The sequence below is a fragment of the Oncorhynchus mykiss genome, chromosome 2 (assembly GCF_013265735.2).
Source record: "Oncorhynchus mykiss isolate Arlee chromosome 2, USDA_OmykA_1.1, whole genome shotgun sequence".
Classification (NCBI taxonomy): domain Eukaryota; kingdom Metazoa; phylum Chordata; class Actinopteri; order Salmoniformes; family Salmonidae; genus Oncorhynchus; species Oncorhynchus mykiss.
The window spans coordinates 80,925,381-80,942,096 of NC_048566.1; the positions used below are offsets into that span (position 1 = coordinate 80,925,381).

General features: G+C 40.1%; 1 protein-coding gene across 2 annotated transcripts in view; it reads left to right on the forward strand.

The window, feature by feature from the left end:
- The window catches only part of furinb (furin (paired basic amino acid cleaving enzyme) b), a 197,255-nt gene that overhangs the window by 145,322 nt on the left and 35,217 nt on the right, over positions 1 to 16,716 (forward strand). For both annotated transcript variants that reach the window (XM_021573226.2, XM_021573234.2), the window contains exon 7: positions 12,045 to 12,133. In XM_021573226.2, coding sequence (XP_021428901.2) covers positions 12,045 to 12,133 — 89 coding nt within the window. The remainder of the gene's footprint in view (positions 1 to 12,044; positions 12,134 to 16,716) is intronic.

Consider the following 16,716-nt stretch of genomic DNA (forward strand, 5'->3'; position numbering starts at 1 on the left):
ATGGGTGTTTTGAAATAATGGCTGTCCATTTCATTGTGTTAGGCTTTGAAACAACATCCACAATGAGCATGTCTTGTTTCCACTCAGTTTAAACTTTTTTTGTTCAAATTGATTGATCACAGTGAGGTGAGTTTAAGAGCACAATATTGTTTTGATAATAAGTGTTTGATGCGATTTTCAATTGGATTTGCATTGATATCAGAGTTAGAGGGACAATAGAGCCCTGAGTATCATGCCATTAGCAACCTGTTGGTCTTTAGCGAGTTGGGTATGAGAAGAGATTATGTGACTCAACAGATACGAGGAATTTTACTACGGACATGACTCGTGACTGCCGGTGTGGCGGTAATATGATCACCGCAACAGCCCCAGTTAAGACAACATAATAATTCCGCGCTGAGCGTTCGATAAAAAAAAACACGTTCATTTGACCAGCGCTGTTGCTGATTCTACAGGATTAGTATTGAAAACGTGACTAGCGGTCGGGAGAACAAGTAATAAAAGGGCTGTAGATCATTTAGAAAACATTTAAATTAATATAGTAACAGTAAAACAGTTGTTTGCTGGGTAGTTAGCTGAAATTCACTACGATTGGGTTTATTTTCCACTTTGATGGCAAACTTTCTGTACTGCTACCATTCACTCCCAGTCATTTTTGCTCCAGCTCTAGTCCAATGAATTTGTTTATTTTCTAACTCTTCTGCATGGAATTATTAGTTGTCTTAACCTTTGTTATCTTCAACCTAGGACCCAACCAGGACGTGTGGAATTACTGGATCCTCCAACAATAATAAGTGTTTTTATAATTAGCCCCAGCAGTGTTTCCTATTATGTGGATGGACAACGTCCAGGGAAAGGCATGAAAGTGTGTGAGCCTCCTAATCAGATAGCTGCACTGTAATCAGGAAGAGATCTTAATGTCTGATGTAATGACCTATGTGAAATGCCAACGCTTGCTCTGTTCCCTCAGATTGCATTCTGATCCCATTGCACCAGGTCCTGAAACAAGGGCAGGCTGCAGAAGAATACAGACATTTTAATGATCACACAGTAATGATCTCGTCTTTCAGCTGACTGACTTTTGCCCAGAGGGACTAAAGTCATTAAAAGTTAGACTAGGTTTTTATTATCAACGTCTTGTATGGAGAGGGGTAGGTACTAGGTAGTTGCTAAAGGGCAATTCCACGTTAACAATTTCACGTTACACTTTGACTCAACATTTTTCACTTTAAAATATATGCCAAACAAAAAACATTATTTCAAAGTTTAACAAACCATACAATTCTATGCACAATAACTACTTTTAACAATTTACACAAAACATTTCAGAAAAACACATTTACAGGAAGACCACGTTTTCCAAACAACTCACTTAAATACAGTATCTGCAGAAAGAATGGGGTGTCAGCTATGACATGAGATCTTGAGTTTTATATTTTTTGAACTACAGTAGGTGAAGTTGATTTACATCCAGTAACGGAATTACGTTAACAGAATTACGTCATGGGTCCCTGATCTGTACTTAAATTATAGACATGAATATAATTATCTTCATGGTGAAGTATCCTGAATAGGTAAGAATATATATGGGGTGGCAGGGTAGCCTAGTGGTTAGAGCGTTGGACCAGTAACCAAAAGGTTGCAAATCCCCGAGCTGACGAGGTTGTTCTGCCCCTGAACAGGCAGTTAACCCATGGTTCCTAGGCTGTCATTGAAAATAATAATTTGTTCTTAACTGACTTGCCTAGTTAAATAAAGGTTAAAAAAAATACAATATCCTTTGCATATGTGGGTATATTTACTCTACACACTAGCTATTATACTAATGAGGCCTACCACCAAACAAGAACAGATTTGGTTGGTCCAGATCAAATCTGAACCAATCATAAACATATATGTTTCACAAGTTTGGACATCACAGTACAGTACAGTACACTAGGTGTCATGGTAGGTGTCAGTAAGAGCCGGGAGAGGTGACATAAACAGGTAGCCTAGCGGTTAAGAACATTGGGCCAAGCGAAAAGTTACTGGCCCACAAATATCCTACCCCCCCAAAAAAAAATTTAACCTCCCCTGTTATTGTAATGGTGAGAGGTCAGCATGCCTTGGGTATATGATATTTGTGCAAATGAACTTTTCACTCATCATTATTCACGATTCATTCCGGACTATCCGTAATCATAGTAGCATCCACATTAATGTAGAAGTGTTAAGAAACATATTTTATTATTATTTACAATAAATTGACTCCAAAGCCCCCTCCTCTACTCCCTGTTCACCCATGACTGCCTGGCCATGCACGCCTCCAACTCAATCATCAAGTTTGCAGACGACACAACAGTAGTGGGCTTGATTACCAACAACGACGAGACAGCCTACATGGAAGAGGTGAGGGCACTCGGAGTGTGGTGTCAGGAAAACAACCTCTCACTCAACATCAACAAAGGAGATGATCGTGGACTTCAGGAAACAACAGAGGGAGTACCCCCCTGTCCACATCGATGGGATAGCAGTGGAAAAGGTGGAAAGTGTTAAGTGCACATCACAGACAAACAGACAGTGTGGTGAAGAAGGCGCAACAGCATCTCTTCAACCTCAGGAGGCTGAAGAAATTTGGCTTGTCACCTAAAACCCTCACAAACTTTTACAAATGCACAATTGAGAACATCCTGTGGGCTGTATCACCGCCAAAAAGATCATCAAGGACAAAAACCACCCGAGCCACTGCCTGTTCACTCCGCTACCATCCAGAAGGCGAGGTCAGTACAGGTGCATCAAAGCTGTTACTGAGAGATTGAAAAACAGCTTCTATGTCGAGGTCATAAGACTGTTAAACAGCCATCACTAACACAGAGAGGCTGATGCCTACAAACAGACTTTAAATCGTTGGCCACTTTAGTAAATGGATCACTAATCACTTTCATAATGCCACTTTAATAATGTTTACATATCTTGCATTACTCATCTCATATGTCCTGTATATATGTATATACTGTATTTTATACCATCTATTGCATCTTACCTATGCTGCTCGGTCATCGCTCATCCATATATTTATAAACTCAGCAAAAAAAGAAACGTCCCTTTTTCAGCACCCTGTCTTTCAAAGATAATTCGTAAAAATCCAAACAACTTCACAAATCTTCATTGCAAATGGTTTAAACACTGTTTCCCATGCTTGTTCAATGAACCATAAACAATTAAGGAACATGCACCTGTGGAACGGTCGTTAAGACACTAACAGCTTACATACGATAGGCAATTAAGGTCACAGTTATGAAAATTTAGGCGTCCTAAGTTTTCATAACTGTGACCTTAATTGCCTATCGTATGTAAGCTGTTAGTGAGAGGCCTTTCTACTGACTCTGAAAAACACCAACGTGAATGTGTCTTAGGCATGCTGCAAAGAGGCATGAGGACTGCAGATGTGGCCAGGGAAATAAATTGCAATGTCCGTACTGTGAGATGCCTAAGACAGCGCTACGGGGAGACAGGACGGACAGCTGATCGTCCTCGCCGTAGCAGACTACGTGTAACAACACTTGCAAAGGATCAGTACATTCGAACCTCACACCTGCGGGACAGGTACAGGATGGTAACAACAACTGCCCGAGTTACACCAGAAATGCACAATCCCTCCATCAGTGCTCAGACGGTCTGCAATAGGCTGAGAGAGGCTGGGACCTGTTGGATCGCAGAGTGAGGGCTAGGGCCATTCCCCCCAGAAATGTTTGGGAACTTGCAGGTGCCTTGGTGGATAAGTGGGGTAACATATCACAGCAAGAACTGGTCATTCTGGTGCAGTCCATGAGGAGGAGATGCACTGCAGTACTTAATGCAGCTAATGGCCACACCAGATAGTGACTGTTACTTTTGATTTTGACCCCCCCTTTGTTCAGGGACACATTATTCAATTTCTGTTAGTCACATGTCTGTAGAACTTGTTCAGTTTATGTCTCAGTTGTTGAATCTTGTTATGTTCATACAAATATTTACGCATGTTAAGTTTGCTGAAAATAAACGCAGTTGACAGTGAGAGGATGTTTCTTTTTTTGCTGAGTTTATGTATACATTCTTATTCCATCCCTTTACTTAGATTTGTGTGTATTAGGTAGTTGTTGTGGAATTGTTAGATTACTTGTTAGATATTACTGCACTCTCGGAAGTAGAAGCACAAGCATTTCGCTACACTCGCAATACCATCTGCTAACCATGTGTATGTGACCAATAAGATTTGATTTGATTTGATTCTATTGGGCACAAAATAATCTGAAACACAACCAAAACAAACACCAAATACATCCAACAAGTTTGTAGTCACAAGCTTGATGGGAAAATGGGACCAAATACTAAACTTTTGAATACTTTAATACACCTAAGTGAATTTTTCCCAGTACTTTTGGTCCCCTAAAATGTACAAAACATTTCTAAATTGTTCACCCGATATGGATGAAAATACCTTCAAATTAAAGCTGACAGTGTTCACATTGTATCATTTCACATCCAAAGAGCTGGAGTACAGGGCCAAAACAACAAAACATTTGAACCATATTTTTGATCAGAAATCAAACCATTTGCTTATTCCAAATGTTTGGTTGGAGAATGTATAGATAGATAGATTTTCTCAAATATAGATTCTTAACTTACATTTGACACCCAATTCGACGTGCTCATATGAACTTCACATGCTGGTGCTCATGGATTATTTTAGATGGAAATGCACTAAAGCATTGTGTTTTTGAATAATGAAAGGTCAAAATTTGCTTCATGAATGCATGACCCAAGGGTGGCAACACATACATTCTAAGTGATTTCAATTCAACTTCAACTTCAAAAATAAGGTCTGTGTGGAAAGTGGCATAGAGAGAGAGAGCGGAGAGAGATGACTCAAGTAGCGGAGTAAACTATAAAAATGGATGGTACACGCAGCGTAAAACATTTAACAAACCAAACAGTACCGTTATAGAAGTACCGTTATAGAAGGTAACAAAAAAAACAATATCGGCCAGCCCGAGAGTGTGTCGTGTCTGGACTACCATTAAATGTGAAGACTTATTTATATCAAATCACTTCTCTAGATTGAATTAAATGTAATTAATTAATTAATTGTGTTAAAGGAATGAAATGACTCTATGTTTTAATATCCAATTAAAATTAAACACTCTGTCCATTCATAAGGACTTGTAAGACCCTTATTCTATAATAATAGACAGAGCCCAGTCTCAAAGTCAAACAGCAGAGTTTATTCTCGAGAGTACTGCCCACGATACAGGTTACCACAGGTTATAAACTGAAAATGACGTCATTAGTTCCAGCACCAACCCGTGCCTTCTCCGTTCCAGTACAAAGGCTGTATCTCAAGCCTTCCCACATCCGTCTCCCTACCAATTGAATATAATTTACGAGTCAAGGTTTTCTCGTGTAGATAAGCATTCTAGCCAGTCTGATTCATTTGTACCAAGGAACAGACAGTCATTGTTCTAACTCTTGACCACATTCACACACATTATATTCAGTACTGGGATCAAGAAAGAAAACTCATACATTTACAGCAACATAATAGTATTCTGATTAGTACATATACAGTAACATAATAGTATTCTGATTAGTACATATACAGTAACATAATATTATTCTGATTAGTCAGTCCTGATTGTAATGTATACATAATTAGTCATCGTTGATAAAAATTCCCTTAACATCATGTAAACATGAATTAACTAGGAAGTTGGGGCACCACGGAAAATGTTGAGATTACAAAGTTAGAATTTTCAGATATTCAGATATTTTAATATCTGTTCAATTAGTCTTCTATTAATGAATTATTAATTGTTACCTCATTAGTCTCATTCCAAATGTCATAAAATTATTGGTTATCTGCACGAATCCTAGTTTCCATAATGAATCAGAAATATACAAATTGGCTTAATTATTTATTTACTAACTAAAAAATCACAGAAATATATCACAAACAAACAGTAGATCTTGGTTACTAACAATGATACAAAGAATAAGTCCCTAGCGGGCTCTGCCGATATGACGGCTTGGTAGACAAAGGAAAGGGGTGGGGACTGAGAAAGAGCGGGAAAGACAAAATGGATTCACTACACACAGTCTCTAATTATATTAATTGAAATGCTAATCCTTTGCACATGAACGGCCGCTCATTTGAGGTTAATTGCAATGTATATATTTACGCCCGTATGCCGTTGTTGTCTCTCTGTTGAAAACACTCAATCGTCCTGTAGAGTTCATCAGAGTCTCTGGTTAACTTCCCAGAAGTCACAATGTCTTTCATTGTTGTAGGGGTTTAGAATGGATACTTCAGAGAACCATTTGGAAATGTTCTCATAGATTAGATGCTTCGGCGATTGTCGGTTTTCTCGTTCTAGACTTACGTAATTTCTAGCTGCAGACTAGTTATTATACGTCTAAGATTTGCTCATTCTGTAGTGATCAATAGTCTCAGAGTTTAACCATTTCCAGCCGTGTAGCCAAACTACAGCTGTATGGTCTCCGTGGCCAATAGAATTGTAACCATTCCAACTTGGGGACTCTTACGTATTTTCACAAATAGTTTCATGTTTAATCACATACGTTTCACAATATTTAGATGTAAACCTGACAGCTGGAATATGTACATTTTAAGAGATACAGTTATGTGTGTTTCCTGTCCTTCATGAGATCACCAAATGAAACACACTCGACATGACTGTCCCTTAAGTGTCCACGGACCATGCCCACATTCTCAAAAGTAGAAATATTGTTTAGTTCTACCATTTTGGGGATTAGGAGTTTTGAACTAAGAGAAGCTCTTTGTTCTGGTAGACTCTTTCAATACTGCATGGCAGTTTCTACCAGCCCAGGGCACATCATGACAAGTGTGTGCATGATGCCCAAACGGCATGCCAGCAGCAAAGTAGGGCTGAGAGATGCGATGAACTGCCGTCCTTAGATCACCTGTCTCTTTACACAAGACACAGCTCATATAATTGATGAAGGACACAGTAAATAATTAATTCATATCAATATTATCCCATATCGCTCTCTGATGGCCTGCATTCAGAGACCGTCCATCATAGTTTTAGAGAGTACCATGTCCTTCAGGTTTCACTTCACATTTGTTTGTAATGTGGCCTTTCTTGAGGTTATTCCAGTTTGTCAATATCTAAAAGATTAGATATATTTGTACTGCCTCTCAATGAAAGCTCTGTCACCACAGTACTGTAGAGATATGAAACACTACACATTACATATTCATTCCACAACACCAAGTGTTAGCCTGGTGTGTTGGTGGGAGTGAATGCCCTGTTATTTTTTTTATTTTTTTATTTAACCTTTATTTAACTAGGCAAGTCAGTTAGGAACACATTCTTATTTACAATTATGGCTTAGGAACAGTGGGTTAATTGCCTTGTTCTGGGGCAGAACAACAGATTTTTACCTTGTCAGCTCAGGGATTCAATCTAGCAAACTTCTACTGGCCCAATGCTCAAACCACTTGGCTACCTGACACCCCAGGCTACCTTCTCCATTCTGTTAGAGTGGAGAAGACCCAGCTAGCACATAACGTTCTGAGAACGATATGTTTCATAGAGCTTGGTGAGATCGTGTTTGTCCTGTGGTTATTTTGCATACAACTTTCCCACAACTTTCTAGGAATTGTACAGGATAGTCGCTTGGCTTTGGAACATTCTCAGCACATTTAAGGAACTTGACAACAAAAAAACTTTATTTTCTTGATATTTCATTACTTTAACATAACATTTCCTTAAAGTTCAAACATGATTATATTTAATTTATATTTGGTAATGTTCTAGGAACGTTCTCCAACTGGTTTGACATAAGGAAAGTTCTCAAGTAGTTCTGAGAGTGTTATGAAATAACATTCTTTGGTGGGAATTTCAGTACTTCAGCATAACGTTTCCCACAGGTTTCCTCGTGTTTTTATTTCAAGTAATGTTCTCAAATTGTTCTGAGAACATTAAGAAACGTTATTCTGTGGGAATTTCAGTACTTCCACAGAACATTCCACAAAAGTTCCAATGTGGTTCTATTTAATGTCAGATTTGACTACATTCTAGGAATGTTTTAAAAAATGGTGTGACTGAAGCGATGTTCTCAGAATGTTCAGACAATGTATGGTTGTCTTTTATGTCAATTGTTTCCAATATTCTGTGAATATTTCCAGAAATGTTAACATCAATTAGCTTTAAATTAACAACAATTCGTTTCAAATTCTGTTCTCAGAACTTACCATAAAAACCACAAGATTAACAAAATATTGTAACGTTAGGAAAACGTTCTAAGAATGTTATTTAAAAACATACTGTACAGTGTACTCTGAACAAAAATATAAACGTAACATGTAAAGTGCTGTTCCTATATTTCATGAGCTGAAATAAAAGACAAAAGCTGAAGAACATTCGAACATCCAGGTATTTTCCACAGGTGCTGGAGTTATAGACAAACTCGTGGAAAACAGAAAGGAAAACGCTGCACACTTCTGCTTATGCTCCCAGGTGGTATTTATTTACAACAATGTTTCGACCCTTAGGTCTTCACCAGGCATCCATATCCCAGGTGAGGGTGGAAGCTCCAACAATTTTCTCTTCAGAGGAGACTTTTTCAGCACCACCTGTTTTTTAAACATTCCTAGATTAAGTTAGATTAAGTTAGCATAATTAGGAGCCATAGTGTTCCCCATCGCTGTCCCTTTGTTCTAGAGGAAAAAGTATCTTCTGAAGAGAAAATAGTTGGAGGTTAGTATTAGTTCAGCCAAGTCCACAGTACAATTGGTGCTGGGAAGAGCATTAGGGGGACGTTCATTGAGGTAGAACTTGAGGGTCTCAAGGCCGCCCTGATGGGGGATGTTAGTATATAGACTGGTAACATTTGAGATTGACTGTGTTTTTCTGTAATGGGGTTGCTTTCATCCACGTCCACTTATTAAAAGCCTCCCTATAAGTCAATTCAGTCGCATCAGAAGAATATGCAGCTCTGATGCTTCTTATCAGTAACAGACCATGGACCTCACACAAAGGTTTAAGGAAAGGCAATTGGTAAACATGCCAACACAGTTAGAAAGTCTGGGGCTTCTACATCTGTCGGAGGCCTGCCACAGGAGCTGGGAGCAACGGGCTCAAGTTATCCTGCCTCTCACCCATCCATAAAGGGTTCTCCGAATCCTGAGAAGCGTGAGAGTGTGCAGATTTCCTTGCCCTTCTCGCCAACCGTGATTCTGGGCAGCTCCATGGTAAGAAATGTGACCGTTCCTGGTGCAAAAACAATGTCTTATCCCGGAGCTCGAGTAAATGAATACACTACATTAGGACATGGACATCGATTCTATCGTAGTCCATGTGGGTTTGAATTACATTATGAAGGGCAGTTCTGAAAAGTTGAAACCCATCATATCTGGCCCTCTGCCATCTCTGAATCGCGGGATTGAACGCTTTATCAGGATTCTCTCTCTTCACAACAGGCTATGTGATTATTGTAGCTCAATGGGTGTAAGTTTTGTTGACAATTTCAAAACCTTTTGGAAACAAAACACGTTTTATAAGGAGGATGGGATCCACCCAAATGATTTGGGATCCTGGATCCTTTCACAGCACTATAAGGCTGCGTTGAGACAATGACTTATCAATGACTCAAGCCCAGCTCAGCTAATCACTACCATTGTGACACAGAGTTGTCATAATGCTTCAGAAAATGTACATTACACCAGGGGCGTCAGTAGACACAATGTAAGTAACCTAATTTATGTCCATTTAACTGCCCTGAATCCCTCTACTGATTCTACAGCTTTTGTATGCAGTAATTCTGTGCCTATGAACCAGAGTTATACTGTTAGCACTGAGCCGATGGGCCCTAGGAGGAAGTCCACTGTGAGCAGCTCTCCCTGCTCTAACATAAAGAACATGAGCACATCTACTGCTGCTACATTCCCCAGTAAGGCCTTCAGACTGTTAAACAGCCACCACTAACATTGAGTGGCTGCTGCCAACACACTGACTCAACTCCAGCCACTTTAATAATGGGAATTGATGTAAAAATATATCACTAGCCACTTTAAACAATGCTACTTAATATAATGTTTACATACCCTACATTAGTCATCTCATATGTATATACTGTACTCTATATCATATACTGCATCTTTATGTAATACATGTATCACTAGCCACTTTAAACTATGCCACTTTGTTTACATACCCTACATTACTCATCTCCTATGTATATACTGTACTCGATACCATCTACTGCATCTTGCCTATGCCGTTCTGTAACATCACTCATTCATATAGCTTTATATACATATTCTTTATCCCTTTACACTTGTGTGTATAAGGTAGTAGTTTTGGAATTGTTAGGTTAGATTACTCGTTGGTTATTACTGTATTGTCGGAACTAGAAGCACAAGATTTCGCTACACTCGCATTAACATCTGCTAACCATGTGTATGTGACACATTTGATTTGATTTTATTTGAAAACAAGTAAGCATCCCAGAAGAAAAGTTTGTTTACATCCCCATTAGTGAGCAATTTATTCTTTATAATCCATCCACCTGACAGGTGTGGAATATCAAGAAGCTAATTAACAACACAATACCACAGATGTTTCAAGTTTTGAAGGAGCGTGCAATTTGCATGCTGACTGTAAGAATATCCACCAGAGCAGTTGCCAGAGAATTGAATGTTCATTTGTCTAACATAAACTGTGTTTAGGAGTATTTCTGTCTGTAATAAAGTCCTATTGCAGGGGAAAACTAATTCTGATTGGCTGGGCCTGGCTCCCCAGTGAGTGGGCCAGGCTACCAAGTGGGTGGGCCTATGCCTGCCCAGGCCCCTGCCCAGTCATGTGAAATCCATAGCTGAAGGCCTAATTCATTTATTTCAATTGACTGATTTCTTTATATGAACTGTAACTCAGCAAAACCATTGAAATTGTTGCGTGTTGCGTTTATATTTTTATTCAGTATACATTCTGTTCTGAGAACATGAAGAAAAACAACAAGAAAACTTTAGTAATGTTCAGAAAATGTCTCAAGAATGTTTTTTAAAAACATATACTGTACATTCCGTTCTCAGCATCAACAGAACTCTCTCTATCCTCTATCTTGTTAAGTGTGTTCAGGTGTGTTGGCCGCATCCACTAATTGGCCACTCTTAATGAGTGCTTGTTTCCTTTGAAATGGGGTCTGTTTGAATAGACTATAATGAACCGTTTTGTATGCGTAAAAAAACATGGCATGTTAGCTCCATCCTGGTGGCACATCCCTAATTCCATGGATAGAGAACAAACGATCATAGGTTCAAATCTCGCTGATGCCGTAATAAAAAAAAACCTGTTTGCATCATTAATGCCTAAGCAAATTCATTTCCATGTGTCATACTGTATCTGTGCTTGGAGTTGAAAAAAAGTTAATCCAAAACAAGCTAGCAGTGTTATTGAAAGTCTAATTGAAGCATTCAATAAGGTATCATTTTTATTTCTGTTATCAGAACCAATGGGAAACCAAAAACCTACTTCCAAGGTTCCGAATGTGCTAGCTGGGGACCTTGTATAGAACTTTTGTCCTTCCACCCAGGTTCATGTTATTCATTCCCATTCTCTGTGCAAAGGGGAATTGGTAGTTATAGACAAATTGGATTGGACAATTGGACAAGTTCTTGGTAGAGAATGTATTCATGGTCTTTTTCCCTTCCTTTCTGTCCAGTGGGGAGTGTTTACCTGTGATTGCTTATTATAGGTCCTTCAGCAGCATTGGCCCTCCATGTGCTTTTCGTCTATTCGTTGGTGTGCTGCTGTGTATTTTTAGCAGTCGTTCTGGGAGGTATTGTTTTTGAAGAGCCCTGCACTGTTCAGGGTGGTTGAGATGAGAGGAGTGTTTTTGGTTATAAATCCTAACTGCTCTCTTCTCTCTCTCTCTTTTTGTCTATCTCTCTTTCACTTCCTCTCTCTCTTTCGCTCTCTCTTTCTCCATGTCTCTCTCTTTCTCTGTGTCTCTCTCTTTTTCTGTATCTCTCGCTCATCTAGACATGGAACACGGTGTGCTGGAGAGGTTGCTGCAGCCGCCAACAACAACGTATGTGGGGTGGGCGTGGCATACAACACCAAAATTGGAGGTGAATGAGGCATGCTGTAATTGAAGAAGGCTTTGCCAATGGCCAACAATGATTGGTTGACTTGGGTCTACTGTCAGTTGAACCGGAGTCATGTTCAGTAGAACATGACTTGCTATCCGTCACTTCTGAATATTTACCAACTTTTGTCTCTAATCTTTCGTCGAAGACAAGTACTCTAATCAGTCTAATGGATTCTTTCAAGCCACTTTCTGGCCATTACCAACTTGTGTCCCTAAACACTGTCAAAGACAAGCAGCCAGCCAACAAGACTCAGTGGAGCCCTGAGAGCAGTCCCCAGCAGTCCCCTCCACAGATGTTAGTCATAACTCTCCTACTCCTCCTAGTCTTCATTAGCATGCATCTCCTGCTCTAACAGCTCATTGGCTCCTGCTCCACACATATTCCTCTGACAATCTGCCCATGTCCCAGGGTTACACAATTGTTAATAAACAACACAGTTTGCTGTGTGCCTCGTTCCCCATCGGGTGTGTGTCTCCACACACCCACACACATACACACTCATCCCACACACACACACGGCTCACAGCTTCCATTACTGTTCTGAGGCGGCCCACATCAAAGCTGCAGGCAGGCCAGTTCAGGTATTATGATAAAAGATGGGCCGGTTTGTTTCTCTCAGGTCACAGATGCTGTTGGAGGCACCATTAACTCTCCCACACTCATTCGTTAGAAGGAATGTTGTGTTGTTTTTGTGTTTTTTGTGAGTTGTCTGTCTGTTGTCTTACCTGGTGGTTTCTTGGAGGAGAAGGTCTTGACTCTTGTTTTAATGGCCAAAGTGTGTGTGTGTGCGTGTGCGTGTGCGTGCGTGTGCGTGTGTGTGAGAGAGAACAATTGTTCATCACATCTGGCAGTGTGACAGGCTCATAAGCCCTTTGTCTCCCCAGTCAGACTGTGTTTGTCAGTATGACAGCCGGACACACAAGGCTTTATTTCCCAACTGCATCATGTTTATAACACCTAGGGAGTGAATGTTATTTACAATAACGGTTACATGGAGAAAATCTGATCTCTCTGAAATGAAAATGGATGGCCCTCCTTTCAGCAAAATATGTTTTACCTAAACCCTCCCTGAACACTTGAAAACAAACAAGTGCCCCTCCCCTATACCCAAAATAATAATTAAAACAAAATGGATAGCAGTTTACCCTCACTTTTTGGACAGACCAGAGCCTTAGATATGCAGTTTTAGAAACTGTTCTTTGTCCTGTAAGCATTACATGGCAATGCAGGAATGTTTATAGCACACAGGGCTGTGGGCCAGAAGGTTGTGGATTCGCAGACAACCGTGGACAAGAGTCGGGGTGGAAAGATCTCCTATATAGTAAAAGCATTAAATTAATCTATCATCGTATTTGCAGGTCCGATGAAAAAATAGCCCTTATAAAAATGTCATGCAATTCTACTTAACTTTACATATTAGTGGATCTTTTTTTATATCACACAAAATTACCAAAATGATATGCTAAGAATGGACAACGAGATAGGAGAATGTGTTCATTTCATATTTCTCCAATGCCAAATCCGTGTGTATTGTTTGCAACAGTTTGCAAATAATTCAATCTGAGTCGTTAGGAATCGGAGCATGGTACTTTCAAAAGTTAGGCTTACCTTTTCACCCATGACAGAGTAGGCCTACCTTTCCACCCATGACAGAGTAGGCCTACCTTTCCACCCATGACAGAGTAGGCCTACCTTTCCACCCATGACAGAGTAGGTTTACCAACACAGAAACATTTAAGCTTTAACTGCTGGCTACTCTTCTTCCGTGGCTTCACCCAATGAGAGAAAGTCACAAGTGATTCCCTAAAGCTGTCTGGGTTTAAACATCTTCTATTTTTGCAGAAAGTGAATAGCTTAATCAATTGATAGTGACAGAATTAGATTACTTTCCAAGCAAATGCAGCCTCTGAATGTCAAAGAAACGAAACAATGATATACCCATATGCATTGGAGTCACGTCTTTCCTGGGTATTTTGCAGCTTGTTTCTAGCATAAAGCATCGTGGACCAGCATTGTTATATATCACTTTATATAACTGGATTTGTTCAATTTTAAGGACTTTCAACAAGCACAGCACTTACACAAATGACTGATGATTGGCTGAGAGAAATTGATGATTGATGATTGGCTGAGATACATTTTCTTCAAAATCTGAAGCTAACAAGGGGTAGGCCTGAGCTTTTTGCCATTTTCTCCAATAAAAGGTAGGCCTATGGCATACCCTCTCAAACCACCATCAATTTGAGTCCTGGCTTTAACTTAACAGCCCTTCACTGAAGGCTTTTTAAAGAGTGCATGGTGGGTGGTTGAATTGACCGAAAAATCTATGTATATAGCAACCTATGACCTAATTTTGTCTGTCAAACAGGTAGGCCTACCTCTTATTTCTTAAATAGGAAGAAATAGTCTCCACGACAAAGCCCTCTTGTTCTCAATGAAGTGTCGTGGAAATTTCCTGTATTTACCAAATCATGAGAGCAAACCACACACAAGTCAAAGTTATCATAAAGTCTATCTTTAATTATATGAGCTCCATCACAACCCTGTGACTCATTCAGTGTCTATCAATGAATTCTCTGAGAGTCCTTACACATTGCAACTGAGATCCTTTATAGCAAAGACACACATAGCCAGACAGCATTGGCCATAAATTATAGTTCAGCTTTGTCTCCTAAACTATGTTATTTTCTCGCTCTCAGAACCATAAAACAAATCCTCATATCAACAGGCATATATCAAATCCACCCATCCTTGACAATATCACAGAGACACATTGGCTGGCACACAGACATTGTGGAGCCAAGAGATACACGCTTGACCTCTCCCCTCTCTGCGGCCCAAGTAACTTAGTCCTGACAGAGAACAGATGACTGCAACCCGGCCACAGAATTATACAAAAATAAACATTCTGATGAGAAGTAACTCACAAACATATAATGAATATAAAACATCTTCCCTATGTTACCAACTAATTCTGATTATTCCCCAACAGAAGTCTAACTAAAATGAAGACGGTTTAAATGAATTTTGCTTACTCGCATTTGCCTACTTTCAGCACCATAAGCTGTCCATTTCCGATTGATTGTGCCGTGGCTGCTGCTTCAAGTTTCTGCACCACAATGTAAGTTACTCGAATCTGGCTAATTGTGAGGTCAAAAACTGTGATAAATGCATCATGTGCAAGAATTATATTATTTTTAATAAAAATCTATGATATGGTCCCCCCTTTTCTGCTATAACAGCCTCCACTCTTCTGGGAAGGCTTTCCACTAGATGTTGCTGCGGGGACATGTTTCCATTCAGCCACAAGAGCATTATTGAGGTTGGGCACTGATGTTGGGCCATAAGGCCTGGCTCGCAGTCGGTGTTCCAATTCATTCCAAAGGTGTTCGATGGGGTTGAGGTCAGGAATATGTGCTCGCCAGTCAAGTTCTTCCACAAACCATTTCTGTATGGACATCACTTTGTGCACGGGACCTCACTTTGTGCACGGGGGCATTGTCATTATGAAACAGGAAAGAGCCTTCTGCAAACTGTTGCCAAAAAGATGGAAGCACAGAATCGTTAAGATTTCCCTTCAATGGAACTAAGGGGCCTAGCACAAACTATGAAAAACAGCCCCAGAACATCATTCCTCCACCACCAAACTTTACGGTTGGCACTATGCATTGGGGCAGGTATCATTCTCCTGCTATCTGCCAAACCCAGATTTGTCCGTCGGACTGCCAGATGGTGAAGCGTGATTCATCATTCCAGAGAACGTGTTTCCACTGCTCCAGAGTCCAATGGCAGCGAGCTTTACACCACTCCAGCCGACAATTGTCGGGGATCTTAGGCTTGTGTGAGGCTGCTCGGTCATGGAAACCCATTTTATGAAGCTCTAGACAAACAGTTATTGTGCTTAATTTGCTTCCAGAGGTAGTTTGAAACCCGGTAGTGAGTATTGAATCCAAGGACAGACGATATTTACGCGCTATGTGCTTCAGCACTCGGTGGTCCTGTTCTGTGAGCTTGTGTGGCCTACCACTTTGTGGCTGAGCCATTGTTGCTCGTAGACATTTCCACTTCACAAACAGCACTTACAGTTGACAGCTCTAGCAGGGCAGAAATTTGACCGAACTGACTTGTTGGAAAGGTGGCAGTGACACGTTGAAAGTCACTGAGCTCTTCAGTAAAGCCATTCTACTGCCAATGTTTGTCTATGGAGATTGCATGGCTGTGTGCTCGATTTTATACATGTGTCAGCAATGGGTGTGGCTGAAATTTCTGAATCCATTAATTTGAAGGGTGTCCACATACTTTTGTATATATAGTGTTTCAAAGTTGGCCTCCTGTCTTCTTTCTCATCTAAATGCTCTCATTCTCAAACTGAACAGAACATAGCCTATAGGCTAGTCTGTGCATAAGATTTTGGAATAGGCCTAATCAAAAATAATTTTCAGGAAAAAAACCTTTGACTCTCCTCCTCAACTGCCACCGTAGCCCTACACAGCACAGCAAAACATTTTTGATCAGCAAGAGCAGAGGAGGCTGGGGCTCCGGGTTGGCATATCCATTGCAGT